At 37.6% G+C, this 16,365-nt stretch overlaps 1 protein-coding gene across 1 annotated transcript in view; it reads right to left on the bottom strand.

Annotated features, from left to right (window-relative positions):
• RICTOR (RPTOR independent companion of MTOR, complex 2) overlaps positions 1-16,365 on the bottom strand; it is a 76,173-nt gene that overhangs the window by 30,989 nt on the left and 28,819 nt on the right. Inside the window, exons 11-17 of the mRNA XM_010008715.1 lie at positions 15,683-15,773; positions 15,481-15,547; positions 15,298-15,378; positions 6,566-6,666; positions 4,006-4,168; positions 3,519-3,620; positions 1,101-1,147 (exon numbers count right to left, since the gene is read on the bottom strand). Coding sequence (XP_010007017.1) covers positions 1,101-1,147; positions 3,519-3,620; positions 4,006-4,168; positions 6,566-6,666; positions 15,298-15,378; positions 15,481-15,547; positions 15,683-15,773 — 652 coding nt within the window. The remainder of the gene's footprint in view (positions 1-1,100; positions 1,148-3,518; positions 3,621-4,005; positions 4,169-6,565; positions 6,667-15,297; positions 15,379-15,480; positions 15,548-15,682; positions 15,774-16,365) is intronic.

The raw sequence follows: 16,365 nt of genomic DNA, 5'->3' as shown, positions 1-16,365 counted from the left end.
GTGGCTGAAAATTTATGATCAGCAGTCAAACTAGGGAGATTTAGGGTTATAATTAAACAAGAGCAACAGCATTTTAAAGACATTAAACCATCTAAACCACAATCCCGAGGGAAGAATCAAGAAACTGCAGAAGTTTTACACCAGCTTAATCCTAGATTTTCTTATTATTTGGAGTTTAAGTTTCTTAGGCACTGAACAATGCTTGAGTGTAGCACAAAACCGAGGCACTGGAACACTGTCCCAGGTAGGGAAATAGAAGGGTGGGTGTGGGTGTCACAGCCAGGTAGAGATTAACAGTTCATGTTTGGCAGAGAAAAATAAACAAAAAAAACAGAAAAAAATACAAATGCAAACTTAAATTATGGCTATGATTACAATGGGGATACGACTTATGCTGGGATTGCTATATAAAAGTAGGTTGATTACTTAGCAAAAATTTAAAATGGAGCAGCGTGAGCCTTTCAGGATATATGTTAGGTTTAGGTTTTTTTCCTCAAATTCACATAGAAGTGGCTTTCTATGCCTACAAATACAGAACTATGCTTCAAAATAGTTTAATCAAATCAATTTCTAAAACACGTTAATAGGGACATCCAGAACTAATTACTGTTACCACATAGACAAAACCAATAAGAATGTCCTAATGCCAGGAGACATTAAAGGAACCAGAACTGTACTGGCTTTTGTTTTTTTCCTGTATCACACATGCTCCCCTTGCTACTATTAAACTGTACAACTGCAGACCTAGTCTGTCAAAATTTGTCAAGTGAAGACATCAAACCCTAAAGTATGAAATATCTAACAGGTAATACTTCCAAGATTTAAAATTATATAGGGTGTTTTCAAAGCTGGTATGATTCTTGTTAAGGCAATAAACATATGAAGTATCTGTGTATAGAAAAGAAACCACTGAAGCTTAAAGACTTGTTTACTTTAAAGCAAATATTTGAACCTATTTATCTAAATTTACAATTTTTTTCTGCTCATCTACAGATTAGTTTTAGCAACGTGACATATCCAAGGAATAGTTTATTGCAATATTAAAAAACAGTTTTCCCAAATTACTTTCTTTAAAGAAATTCTACATAACTTTTACATACCTGTGCAATTGTTCATCTTTATAGTTCCTTAGATTTACATTTGGCCACTAGAAAAACAGCAAATATAGCATTACATGAAACTTGTACATCAATCCTTAATTAGTTACTAAAATTTACTTATTTCTATTATAGTTGTATTTACCTAATCATTACAAGTGTAAGTTTTCTTGCATCTTATATTATCTATAAAAAAGCCTTATTTTATTGAAAAGCCCACACTTCTTGCTCCAAGAACTGTTCAATTTTGTTCTACACAAGGACAGGGAATGTCAGGCACATGCTATGTGTACAAATCCACAATTGTAATGAAAACAGCAAACATGCTAATGAAAAATAGACAATTTTGCTTAATTCCTTTTCCGCGAACAACAAAACAATATGTTGCTATGCACAACAGGGAAGTAATTTGTTGTTGTTGTTTTAACTATTATTCAGATTTGTTTTTAAAATAATCATTATTTTGTTATATCTCGCTTAAATACTGGTTATTAAAATGGTATTTAAATGCCTCTGTTGATACTTTGTAAAATGTTTAAAAAAGGATCACATGAAGTTGTAATAGCCTCCTCTGCTCACATCCTTTCTTCCTATTAAGTTTTCCTCTGGTTTTACAGCCATCTGTTGTCTCTGTGGTCTTAGATTTATTTTGGCTGCTACTACTATCTTCTTAAAAAGGATAAGAAGAAGTGCATCAAACATTTTTCTTTACCTAAGTGACACACTTCAACATTCCAAACTGGTATACTAGTGTTAAACCATACAGTGCACTAGTTAGTGATCATAAAACGGACTACACTAGTAACATTGAACCCACAGCACCACAAAGTATGAAGCTCTACTGTCAATGACAAGCACACAATTCCTCCATCCTAAACACTGGCACTTCTGCTGGTCTTTTAGAAGCAAGCTGAGCAACTTAGAAAGGCAGTAAGGGACCACATGAAATGCAAGTAGCTAGGTTGTTAAAAAGCTGATGCTCCACAGCTGAAAGGCTTTGACAGAGATACGAGGGAGTTGAGTAGCCAAAGGAGACAGGGAAGTCCAATCCTACTCGTTCCAGGACTGAAGAAAGACCACTCTGATAATATTAAGATAGTTTATGCTGCTACTGTGCAGCTTAACAGGAAAGGAAATGGTTAGACTTTTAACAGAAAACATGTATTACTTATTCTGAAAGACAGAAGTCCTTGATTTTGAGACATTAGCCACTGTTTGGAAAACATACTGATGGGGAGGTCTGAAGCAATGAGGAAACTGACAGTTTGACATAAATTTCAGGTAGAAAACCAGAACACCCTAGTGGTCAACTACACAAAGCTTCATTGTCAAAGTATGACACAAACTAATTAACAGAGAGATTCTGAAAAACAATTTCTCAATAATATATAATAATATAATAATATCTTTATACCAAAACAACAGTAAAATTATCTATGATTAATAATCTTACACATCCAGTAATCTAGTACATCTACTAATTGCAGTAAAAGGCCTGTAAACAGTGATATTTGGTGGAGCAAAGCTACTTTCATATACATATTCAGGTCTTTATACCAGACAGAGTCTTGCTCTCTCAAGTTTACCAGTCCCTGAAAAAAGGCACAAAAATATTTAGTTTCTTTAAAAGAAATAAATAAAAGTGGTTTTTATTATGATTATTACCATTAATCCCTTTTTGTACTTTCATGATCTTCATAATAACACAGTAGTAAGACAGTAAGAAAACCTTCATTAGGGGTAACAACAGAAGGATGGCTTTGATGCACAGAATGACAGGAACTGTTTTCTTTTGTGGCCTATACTGAGAACTCAGGAAGTTTCCTTAACCAAAAAAAGTATTGTCTCTCCCTGTCAGAGATATTTATTTTTCAAAAACAAATTATTTTGTAATTAACTTGATGCTATGGGCAGGTTTTTATTAGTTCAAAACATACACCAAGATTGCATACCACTAAAGTTTTAGCATGAGGCTCAATCTAAGCATCTGAGTTTTGATCTATGACCCAGCTGCAGCCTTAACCTTCACCTCACATTATATAAGAAAAAATTCGCTACGAAACTGAATGAGGTAGTATCACATAGTAGTTTGGACTAAAGTGTAAGTATTAGCAATTTAAAAGTCATTTATAGCAAATTCCAGAAAGTCTATTTCTATACAAACAGTTACATAAAGATTAATACATGCTTATTAAGAAATTTCTGAATTTAACGGGAGAGTATTTTTGCATCTTGTTCAAGGGTTGTATACACAGAGAGTATATCAGCGCTGATTACACCCATGAGATTCTCATTTTCTGAAATAAAACAGACTATGGACTGCAGCATGGAATTTATATTACGAAGTCAAAGCTTACGTGTGAAATGGAACAGTTTCTGAACAGTTTCACAAAAATAGTATCATGCCCTTTTTAAGCTCACCTTCAGTATGGTCCCTATTAAATTCCAATTCCAGTCGAGGTTCTCTTTGTGATTAAGAACCTGGCTGTCTCGAAGATTCATTACAAGTGCTTCTTCTGTATCCTGTAACAGACAAAAAACTAGAATAAGATTCTCTGCATAATTTTTTTCAATCTTGTCACATAATGTACCAACTGTTTGCGCATACATCATATAGGCTATGCTCCAAAGTAATTTGATTTGAAAGTAAACTGCATGGTTTCAGTACTGCTTCAATAATCTTATGGTAAGATATTACAGTTTACCCTAAAAAAGCATTAAAAATTATCGTAATTTCACTCCTCAGTTTCTAGAAATGCACAAGTACCTAGAAAACAAATGAAATGCAAAAAATTACTATGAAGTAATTACATAAATGGCTTTGAATTAGAGAGAGTTGAGCTTATGGGGTGAGATTCCAGGTCTCCAAAACAGAAATTCAATTTTGAAAAATAATTCATGGGAATACCTTCAAAATAAAGATGTCTTTCTGCACGCGGTACTGATCCCGTTTTTGGTGGGTTGAGATCGCTTTCTGAATAATATGATCTAAATGGAGGCTGTAAGGTTTAGGTCCCCTTTTCTTCATCTCATGAAAACGTTTTAAGCAGTTGAGTGCGGCACTTGCTCGTCTAATAGAAAAAAATACTATAATCAGTACTTGTCAACTGTTATCCAACCAAAGCCTGCTACTGCTATATCCTAAGTAAATAAACATAGCAAAAGAAAGAGTTGTCTGACAATTCTGAAGAAAAAATATTTCCATGATACAAGTTCTCTTACTTCCACAGGCCCCTGTTTTGTGTTGAAATTATAAAGAATCTTATCTTTCAGACTTTCTAGCAGTGAAAAATAAGCCTGTTACCTTTTATTCTACTCTGCCATTAGTGGTGTCTATCATAGTTCACAGAAGATACCGTAAAGCTGACAAAATATTGTGAGATGGCACCATAGACAGACATTCTGCCGTGAAGGTGAGAGTTGAGGGGGCCAGCTTCAGCTTTAACTAACAAAGTATTTTCTGTAAACCCTCTTTTTCTTCTTTACCCAGAGGGTGGAACGAGTTTCAGTACTATGCTTCCTGCTCTTTTTATGTAAACAGTTCAGGCAAGTGCATGTAAGAAGTTTTACAGGAAAAGGCAGGAAGTAATAGAAACTACGTTTGACGAGGGCTGAAATAGTTAATTAAAAATAATGGTAGCAGAAAAAACCCAGCCTGCTGAGTAAATATAATAAGAAAAACTAAAAATGAGAAGGAAAGTCTACCCTTCTTTTCCATAAACAAAAATTCTCATAGGGTAGGAGAGCATTTTTATTTTATATTATCTTCAAACAAATACCTGTTGATTTGGTCACGTATAAATTGTGTATATTTAACCCTAATGGGGTTTACAGTTATTCAGAGTACGAAACAATACAGTGTTGACCAGAACCAACATCCCAAAATTAAGAATGCTACTCCTAAAAAATAACTTTCTTCCAACAGAAATGGGACTTCTCATGATTCTATCAGTTACATACACACATGCGAACACTGAAAGAAATCCACAAACGTATCTCTTCTACACTTCATCTTTCCTCCCACAGCTATGACATAGTGAAATACCCTGTGACGGAGTTTCAGATACGCCTTTTTTGAAGAAAAACTGTGTTGTCATGCATCAAAATCTTCTACTGACATAGAAGAAATCTTCAAAACTAAAAAGCAGAAGAGCACTGTGTTTCTTGGAAGCATTGTACAAGCAGCATTTATCTTTTCAGAGTAGCAGCTCAGAAAGATTCAGTAATATATCACTGACAATTACATGCAAGACAAAAGATGAAGTTAAAATGTATTTATCAAAATAATGATTGGACTAGGCAGATCAGGAATGGCAAAAGTAATTAATGAAAACATTTCCTATCATTTACTATTAGAAAAAAAAACAACAACACAATCAATTTTAATGCTCTTCTACAGAGATATGGAAGTAAGAACACTGAGATACAGGAACGTTTTAAAGACACATAGATATATCAAATTATTCATATTCTTTCCTCTGGAGGTTTAAATTGCATGAAGTGCTCAGGAGATGGTATAACAGAGAACTGCAGAGGTTGAATTACAAGATTAGTACATGTACATACAAATTCTAAAAATATAGGTAAAATAAAAGAGCTCATTGTTTTTGTAAATCTCAACGTTCAACTACTTCTACTTTAAAGAGAAATATAAAGCTTCTATAAACATCTTTTTTCAGTCAGACACCTAAATATATCTAAGTTGATTGGTACAAGTTTCAAACAGATCACTAGTACTGTTTAACTACATGTCATTGAGAATGCTGCACATAATCCAAAATTTCTGTTCGAACATCTTTATACTTACATGGAAATTAAGGGAATGGAAAAAATACTAGTGCAAACTTTGACCAAAAGCCTCAGAACATTTTAACATTATTACAATTGCTATCATAACCATTTTCTTTGGAAGAAAAAGTTATTTTTAAAAAAATATCTAAACCAAACTTGATGACAGTATTACATTTTCTGTTCCTGCTCACACTAATGATGACTCACTATTTAGCTATAAACAAAAACAGAAGAAAAAACAATGGTGCAGGCTTTTTTAGTTATGAAAGCTTAATTTTATCAAAATGCCAAATAGTAAGTGCGAAATAACAGAAAGATTAAACAGAACATTTCTCAGACACTGCTTGGTCAAACACTGCCTTACAGTTATTTTATAAAATATTCTGTGTAAAAATCTTGCAATATATGCAAAAAGGGTCTGAAACCTACTGTCAAGACTTTCTTTCCAAATTTCTCAATTGTTACTGTAAACACCTCTGGAACTGAAAACTACCACTGAAAACTACTGCCCTCTAAATGTGACAGACCATTTCTATATGCATATGTTTGCTTGCTTTTAAATAAAAAGAGCATTCATTTCAGGCACCAGAAGACTTTCAATGTCAGGTTTCACTCAATTGTAAGGACAAAAGGAGAAGTAAGTATTTTTGCTTTTAAGTATAATAAAGAATTCTTACAGTCTTTTCTCTTTCATGATGTCAAAAGATGCTGCCATATTCATTAGCGTTGGTAAGCAATGCAGGTGATGGCTGTGAGAATGAGGAAGAATTGTGTTTGCCTAAAAAACCACAACAGTAGAAGACCAGTTAGAATAACTAATTACAATATTTTTGTCCACCTCTTTAGGATCAACATTTGAAATATATACCACTTTTCACAAGTCCTTCACAAAGGCATGACAACAAAAATACCTTTTTCCTAAGATAAGAGCAATAATTACACATTCCATTTTGAATATTTGATCTAACTAATCAATCTGAAATAGAACTGAAAGTAACTTAAGACAATTACAAATTTCAGAGCCTTATTTGTATTGTTTTCATTAGGGGTTTTTAAAGTGGTAACGTGCAAAACCACACAGAATCAGATATCTTTATGTCATATGTATAAAAGTACTAAAAAATCTAAAATCAGAAATACAATTTCAGCTGATAATTTCTACGAGACTTTTTACTACCAATATTTCTGTTACCTGTCTCCCAAATCTAATGAACTAAAATAACTTCTCAAGTAATTAGACATTAAATTGCTTTTCTTTTCAAAACATAGCTAGTTCTGCAAATATTTTTGGAAACTAAGGAACAATATAGATTAAAAAAATACCTCAATCTCTTAGAACTACATAAAAGTGTCAAAAAACTTCACAAATATTTGTAAACATCCATCTCTTCAGAAAACTGAAAAATACCTAAACTTTGCAGCATACGCAAGTATCAGTAAAAACAACATACGTTGTTATATTCCTCTTTTTAAACATGGATGACTCAATATTCAACCATTTCTGCCAATTTTAAGAGAAATCTCTGAAGAAACAAAAGGACAGATTTGTTGCAGTTGTGACACATGCTGCTGAGCAGAGATGTTGTAAATCACCATAGTAATACACAAACCTGTATCTGAACATTGTAATCTTGTATTTTTGAGCACTAAGCAGCATCGAAATGAGATGATAGTCTGAAGATGCAGACTATGGCTGATCATTCATATTCCAATTTTTGTATGACGAAGTTGTATTTCACCATTTTACCATCTCTTATAACACAGTCTATTTGAACAAAAAAACCCCAACAAAACCACAAAAAACCCACAAAAAACCCCACAAGAAAACTGACCGAAAAGTGCTGTGCTGCATATGCTGTTCTTGTAATCAAGAGGATGTGAAAAATAAAGAGTTCAGATTACAAGTGTGAATGGAGTGAGTGTTGTGTGTCAAACTGCCAAGGTCAATTTACGGCTCCCAGGAAAGAAGCACAGGTCAACTACCTGCTTTGCAGTTAAAAATCATAATGAAAATATTTTAGGTTTCCATGTTGTAAACAAATCAACCTGGTGCCTGCAAAATGACATTGTATGGTCCCTTAGCTCAGACATCAATAAATCCCAGCCCTGGCAAAAATCGGCAGGCTACAGTGTGTGTACTTCGAATCACAGAATCATTACGGTTGGAAGGGACCTTAAAGATCATCAAGTTCCAAACACCCTGTCATAAGCAGGGAACCCTACCACTAGAGCAGGTTGCACAAAACCATCCAACCTGGCCTTAATCACCTCCAGGGAGGGGGCATTAATAACCTCCCCGGGCAACCCATTCCAGTTCCTCACCACCTTTATAGTGGAGAATTTCTTCCTAATATCTAACCTACATCTCCTCTCTCTGTTTAAAACCATTACCCCTTGCCCTATCATTATCTTCTCTGATGAAAAGCCCCTCCCCAGCTTTTCTATATGCTCCTTTGAAGTACTGAACGGCCACTATAAGGTCTCCCTGGAGTCTTCTCTTCTCCAGGCTCAACAGCCCCAACTCTCCTAAGCCTGTCTTCATAGCAGAGGTGCTCCAGCTCTCTGATCACCTTCATGGCCCTTCTTCAGATCCTTTCAAAGAACTCCATGCTTTTCCTGTGCTGAGAGCTCCAGAACCATACACAGTGCTCCAGGTGGGGTCTCAGCAAAGCAGAGTAAAGGGGCAGAATCACTCTCTTAGATCCATTCTCCATCCAACCTGTATTTGCACGTGGGATTTCCCCAACTGAAGTGCAGAGCCTTGCACTTGGCCTTGTTGAACTTCATGCAGTTTAGAATTTAGTTTGCATGAGCCCACCTCTCAAGCCTGTCAAGGTCCTTGGGATGGCATCCCTTCCCTCCAGAGTGTCTACTTCCACACAGCTTGGTGTCATCAGCAAACTTGTTGAGCGTGCACTCAGTGCCACTGTCCATGTCTCCAACAAAGATGTTGAACAGCAATGGTCCCAGTACTGACCCCTGGGGAACATTGACCACAGCATTCTGGGTGTGGCCATCCAGCCAATGTCTTATCCACCAAGTGGTCCATCTGTCCGGTCCATGTCTTGTCAGTTTGGAGACCAGGACGTCAAGTGGGACAGTGTCAAATGCCTTGCACAAATCCAGGCAGATGATGTCAGTTGCTCTGCCATCATCCACCATCTCTGTAGCCTCGTTGTAGAAGGCCACCAGATTGGTCAGGCATGACTTGCCCTTAGTGAAGCCATGTTGGCTGTCACCAATCACTTCCTTATCTTCCATGTGCTTTAGCAGAAATTTCAGTAGGATCTGCTCCATGATCTTGCCAGCCACAGAGGTGAGACTGACTGGCCTGTAGTTCCCTGGGTCTTCCATTTTCCCCTTTTTAAACAGAGGGGCTATGTTCTCTTTTTCCAATTAGCAGGAACCTCACCAGACTGCCATGATCTCTCAAATATGATGGACAGAGGCTCAGCAACCGCATCTGCCAGCTCCCTCGGGATTTGTGGGTGAACCCCATCAGGTCCCATACATTTATGCACCTTCAGTTTCTTTAGATGGTCACAAACCTGCTCTACTCATACAGTGGGGGGTAATTCATTATCTCACTCTCAGACCCTGCTTTCACCTGTTACAGCCTTTGTGTTAAGGCTGGAGCACTTGCCAGAGAAGACTGATGCACTTGGCCGTTTCCTTCAGGAGAGGGCCTACGCTCTCCTTGGATGTCCTTTTCTCCCCAGCATACCTAAAGAAGCTTTTCTTATTGTTCTTAACATCTCTGGCAAGATTTAATTCTTGCAGGGATTTGGCTCTCCTGACCCGATCCCTAGCTGCTCAGACCACCTCTCTGTAATCCTGCCAGGATAACTGCCCTAGCTTCCATCCCCCATATGCTTCCTTCTGAAGCTTGAGATTTTCTAGGAGCTGCTTACTCATTCATGCTGCCCTCTTGGAGTTTCTACTTGACTTCCTCTTATTTGGGATGAAACACTTGGGCCTGGAGAAGGTCATCCTTAAATATCAGCCAGCTTTCATGGGCCCCTCTACCCTCCAGGATGTTATCCGAAGACACTCTCTTGAGCAGATCCCTGAAGAGGCTGAAATCTGCCCACCTGAAGTCAAGAGTAGTAAGCTTGCTGTGAGCTGTGCTTGCTGTCCTAAGGACCTTGAACTCCACCATTTCATGGTCACTACAACCTAGGCTGCCCTTCAGCTTAACATCCCTCACCAGCTTTTACTTTTTGGTCGGGACAAGGTTCCTCGATTACTTGGAAAAGGAAGTTATCATTTTTGCACTCTAAGAACCTCCTGGATTGTTTGCATTTAGCAGAGTTGTTCTTCCAACAGACGTCAGGGTGGTTGAAGTCTCCCATGAGGATCATGGCTTGTGAATGTGAAGCTGCTCCCATCTGTCTGTACAGTGCCTCGTCTATATTATCCTCCTGCTCAGGCAACCTGCAACAAACCCCCACCGTGATGTCACCTTGGCCTTTCTTCTCCTTAATCTTAACCCATAAACTCTCTGTTGGCTCCTCATCCGTCCCCAGGGGGAGTTCCATGAGCTCCAACTGCTCTTTGACGTAGAGGGCAACACTCCTATCATGTCTTTCCTGTCTGTCCTTCCTAAACAGTTTATAACCCTCCATTCTGATGTTCCAGTCTTAGGAAACATCCCACTAGGTCTCAGTGATGCCAATGACATCATCACTTCATGCAGCTCTTCACTCCCTGATTCAAAAATCAGTAACATACTGCAAGCAATACCTGATTTCTGTTGTGGCACAAAATGGAATTTCTGAAGTCACAGCTGATTTGAAGAAACAACAACTTATCTCCAGAGGCCAATCCTGTATAACTCTCCTGGCCTGGCCAGTTCTGAAACCGGACAGGAGGTGGCGTGTCACGATTATCATGCCTGAATGCTAATACAGCCCCGCTAACAGCTGCTGTCACAAACTGCAAACTACATTGCAAAAGCTTGCCACCCACGGATAGCAGTGCTAGGTGTAAAAGATACATTCCTTATGGTCCCCTTGAGGGAGAAGGATAAAGGTAAGTTTGCTTTCACTTGGGAGGGATTACAGTTTACCTTTAACAGATACCTACAATGCTGCTGAACTTTTACAGTATCACTTCCCCAGGATGTGAAACTGTAGCAATATATATAGATTATATTCTTGTTGGAGGAACTTCCTCTGACAAGGTGAGGGAAGTAGCACCAGCAGTATGGCAAGCACTAAATAAAACAGAAATCGAGATTCTAACAGGAAAACGTCAGGGACCAAGTAAAGAAGGAAAAAAAAATTTAGTTACTTGGTGAGGAGTAGGCAGTGCAGTGATTTTTCCAGATAAGCTTAAGAAAAGCAGAACTGTAAATGCCCCAATCAAGGAAGGAGTTACAACAGTTAAGAGGAACTATAGGATATTGGAGAAGCATGTACCTGGATTTTCCATCATCTCCCAACATTAAACTTACTCTTACAGAAAGGCAACCCTGGGAGTGGAAATTAGAACATAAAAAGGTAGTGTTCTGGTTTAAGTCAGACCATGATAGGCAGTCAAAACTCCAAAGAATTAAAACCATAATAGTAACTGGGATCAGTACAACCCACAACTTTATTACTACTTATTATCAGCTGCTTCAAACTGATCGAAGGGCTGGTGCACCTCTCCTATGAAGACAAGCTTAGAGTTGGGGCTGTTCAGCCTGGAAAAGAGAAAACTCTGGGGAGACCTCATGGTGGACTTCCAGTACCCGAAGAGGCTACAGGAAAGCTGGGGAGGGACTTTGTAGTAAGAGGGCTTGTAGCAAGAGGACAAGGGCTAACAAATTAAAACTGGAAGAGGGGAGATTTAAATTAGACATTACAAAGAAATTCTTCACTATGAGGGTGGTAAGATACTAAAACAGGTTGTTCAGGGAAGCTGTGGCAGCCCCACCCCTGGAAGTGTTCAAGGGCACGTTGGATAGGACTTTGACCAACCTGGTCTAGCGGCAAGTGGCCCTGACCTTGCAGGAGGGTTGGAACTAGATGATCTTTAAGGTCCCTTCTAACCCAAACTATTCTATGGATCTATGATTCTAAAGGGGACTGCTCCCTTAGGAGTTGCACAAAACCCAGGTATCAGAAAATTGCATACCTACCTAACAGGAGATGCAGAAAATATGCAGTTACCTGAAGGACACACTAACATTTCCAAATTGCGTATGTCCATAAACACAGACCCTTCAGTGTTACAACAGCCTTTTAAACCATCACCTGTTCTGCATGTACTGCCCCTCTGTGCAAGTACACCAAGAGAAAATACATTTGCTTTTACAAATTCTTCAGCAAAGAGCATAAAGACTAAATAGCAATATAAGGCCACTGCAGAAGGTATTACCACTGGCAAACAAGTAACAAAAGAAGGTGAAGGCAGTGCACAAGCAGAAGAAATAAGGGCACTTGTTTTTGCAGCAAAGAATGGAGCAAAAATCATACAGACTCATATGCTGTGTGGGCTGGTGACACACAGTGGTTCTGTCAATGGGAAACCTTGAATTTGGAAGCAAACTAATCCCCACTTTAGAGAAACAAGGACTGGATTGTTGGTTCAATTTTACCGTAGTACTGTTTTTGTAGTCTGCCTCTGGGAGCACCATAGTGGGGACTATAATTCAAATTTAAAATAAACATTATTGTACAACAACATCTGTCCCAATTGTAATGGATAAGAAAACTCCATTCCTACAAATTTTGTAGCTGGAATGTATGCAATTAAAAATACAGGCCAAAAATGGAGTTATTTAATCCATCATGGTCTCTTAAAAGAACAGAACTATTGATGTAAATTAATATGTCAACAACTAAACCAACCTGTTGATCAAATTCCTAAGTACATACTATGCAGGATAATTAGCATGGTTACGTGAGTGAACCTTCACCTCTCCAAGGCAACCAAGGAGACAGGTCCGGGAGACTTAAACAGTAGAGATGCTGAAGTATTCATAAACAGACTGAGCACCACAAGTGATTTAAATTAGAACACTCACTGCCATCTTCTCTGTTAGCACTGGGAAGCAACCAAAGGCTTTTATCTGATACACTGCCTCAGTGCGAGAGAATTAATGAAAGAGCATCAGTTGACTGCAGATGCACTTTGTGCAGCAATTGTATTTCTCTAGCTCTTATGCAAGCTCAGCTGTGGATGAAATCTACGGTATGGCAGGAACTGTAAAAGAAGAGGGCAAGTGACCCACTGAAATTCAAAAGGTAATTTGGGATAACGTAACTAAAATTGTGCAAGAACTACAATCCTGGAGGTACTCTATTTTACTTATGACCCCATCAACAATACAGCCACTGCATTTGTCTTAACAATACATGATACTTCAGTTCATAAACCAAATCATTCTGTTAGGATTAAATCACACTGGAGCTATCTATACTCTGTCCATTTGAACACAGAGCATGGGTCCAACAAAACCAAAAACAAATGGGAAACTATTGATCTTAACACATGCATTCACTGCACGGTAACAACAAGGACTTATTTGTGAGGGTAACGCCTTCACAGCCTACAACATTTGTCTGGACATGGACCAAAATATCTGTCATTCTGAAATACATCCTGATGAAACCCCTGAAAGTGTACTCATATATCTTAGAAAAATGTGTCTGTATTTGAACCCTCTGCGGTTTTACATTCCCAGATAGCATTACTGCACATACATGCCATCATTCAAGTGTTTGTGACTTTACTAAAGTTATGCAATGTGACTAACTATTCAGTTCCTGTTAGGTCTTAACAATTGTTACATTCTAATTACACACTGAGTCAAGATTTATAGCCTACCTCCACCAGAATTAATATTACAGTGTTGAAGAAACTATGACAACACAAGTACCTTTGTCAGCTACTAGAACACATCTGAAATAATGGACAAAACCCTCCAACTGCTATTCATCATGATAGAGAAGTAATGGACCATGCCTTGGAAGAGTGAGGATGGGTAACACCACTGGTGAGAAACTTTTCTTGGAGGGTCAGCAAGAGGACTGTTTAATCATATACTTCACCCAGTTGTGATTTTGCTAACTCTTAACTTTAATACGTTTATGGCTTGTAATTAAGTTGCATATAAAGGGTTGGTACATGATAAAACAAATAACCCAACTTCAACTATCTCAAAACAAAAACTAACACAGAATGAATACTAGTACTTCACTATCTACTTACCATGGATCTAAAAGCACACAACTATCAATATACTGCTTATGGCATTGAGGCAAGAGGTGCCTGTACCATTGCTCTGTTAAGGCAAGACAAAGTGAGTATGGTCACGGGGTTGAGTACGTCAGCATGACCGCTCAACCTTGCTTAAGCCATATCCACCAGTAGAGGTTGTAATGCCCACATCCAGCTTACCCTGGACTTTGGGGGATAGATGGCAACACAGTAGCCAAGAGCTGTCTGGAAAAGGGATGGCAAATTTCTTGCTGGTACGCAAATATGTCTATACATCAATTATCTTACCATTTTAAAACAGCAGACAGCCCAGAGCACACTGAGCTCTCCTGAAAAAAAAAGTGGCTTCACACCAGGATCTCCCCTTGATTAGGGACATCTCTCAAGGTTCTCCTCAAAGTTGAAAGAATCCTTATTGTGTCAGATATTCAGTAAGTGAATTAGGAAGAAGCACCAAAACTCAGAAACATTAACTAAGTGATAAAAAGAATTGATTACGCATATGTAATCTTTCAGACATAAACTGTCAAGTCTGTGACTTGGACTGGATCCAGTCACACTTGAATTCCTTTCTGAAGAGTTTAGAAAGAAAGTACTTTCTGAACATTGTGACTCAATGGGAGGGTTTCCCTGACAAGACTATCCCTCGTCCTCTATACTGTAAATAATCAAGTGTACCTTGCCATTGTATCTTGTTAAACCACTGTTGTATTTATGATCCAACTTTGTTAACCCTTGTTCTATATCAACCAAGTACACTGCTGCTTCTCTCCTACGAGTTAAGTGCATCTCTCACTCCATTTGCGACAAATGCCAGAGGACCACTATCATCCTAAGAAATGAAAAATTGGCTGTGGTCCTTTTGCCAAACACAGTAACTGATGGGTGAATTTGCTGTACAATAGCTTAAAAATACAACTGCCTACTGAGGCAAGTAAGTGTACTGGTGACAGTTTCGAGAGTTGGGGATTATCCTTGGAGAAGAAGCTCTCACACTTTCAGTACTTTCCAAATGGCCTTCCTGTTGATTCATGCTGTTATTAATCCATAATGTGCCAAAAGATGCAATGTAAATTAACCTGCTATTCTGACAACAAGTAGATATTCCATGTTCATAACATAAATTCAAAGCTGTAACATAAAATATCTATTTACAACTAGCTGCTAATACAACTTATTCTCAGCAAAAAGTTTTACTTACCATGTGCAAAAGTTCTCCTAAAAGGATAGTTGCTCTAACAGATACATGATCATCACTACTTGTGATCACTTCAACCAGACCCTTAAAAAAGTTTAAAAAAAAATTACATTTAATATATAGCATCTTAACGTTATAGGAAATAAAAGTAACAAGCATCTATTCAAACTTGAAGTCATTAGTTACCTCCAGAAGTCCATTGGTGATAAAAGCTGAAAGCACTAAAGCTAAATAATTATCCATGAGATCAGGCCTAAGGAGAAAAAAAATATGGAAATAGTTTAGAAAGCTCATTTCTTAAGTGTATCTACAAGAAAACAAATAATGTTTTGTCAGCAACTCCACAAATCAAAAAGAAGGGTCTACACTAAGTTCCTAAAATGCTCACCTTGACCTGGCTCGATGGGGTAATATAGTTTTAGCTTCAGCAGCTACAAAGCCATCAGAAAGCCTCCAACAGTCCTGAAACCTGCTTGGATCTGAAATAAGAAAATATGGACAACAGTAATTATAATATTGGATTTCACAATGTTATTTTAATGGTTGTCAATAGGTAAATAATAGTTCTTGTCAACTAATATTATTTCAGGTTTTAAATTACATAAAATTCCCTCAGAAGGGATCTTTAATAAGTCATCTAATCCACAGTCCTGAACAAAACAGGGCTAACTTCAAAGCTAGGACAAAGATTGTATGTAGCAAGGTATCAATCAAAATAATGACATTTCCAATCCATAAACACATTAAACTTATTTAACAGGAACAATCATAACAATTTTGAAATGTACATCCATATGTCACAAATAAAGAATGATTTATTTACTTATCAATGCAGAAAAATTATTAAGCCTTCATAATCAATTGTGTGACAAAACATCTATAATCACAGTTTGAGGAAGAGAATTGCTGGAATATTAAGAGGCTGAAACTTGTTCCTTCTGGTCTCATACTTTTGCCAAAGGAAAGGATACAAAGCAAAGGATACTCCTGGGTTTACAAATGTGTAATTCTAAAGATAAAATATTAAATCTGCTAAATATAAAGACATGAAAAAGCACACACTTTACCTAG

Source organism: Chaetura pelagica, unplaced genomic scaffold, assembly GCF_000747805.2.
Source record: "Chaetura pelagica isolate M959 unplaced genomic scaffold, ChaPel_1.0 scaffold31, whole genome shotgun sequence".
NCBI classification, from domain to species: domain Eukaryota; kingdom Metazoa; phylum Chordata; class Aves; order Apodiformes; family Apodidae; genus Chaetura; species Chaetura pelagica.
This window is presented reverse-complemented; position numbering and strand designations above follow the sequence as displayed.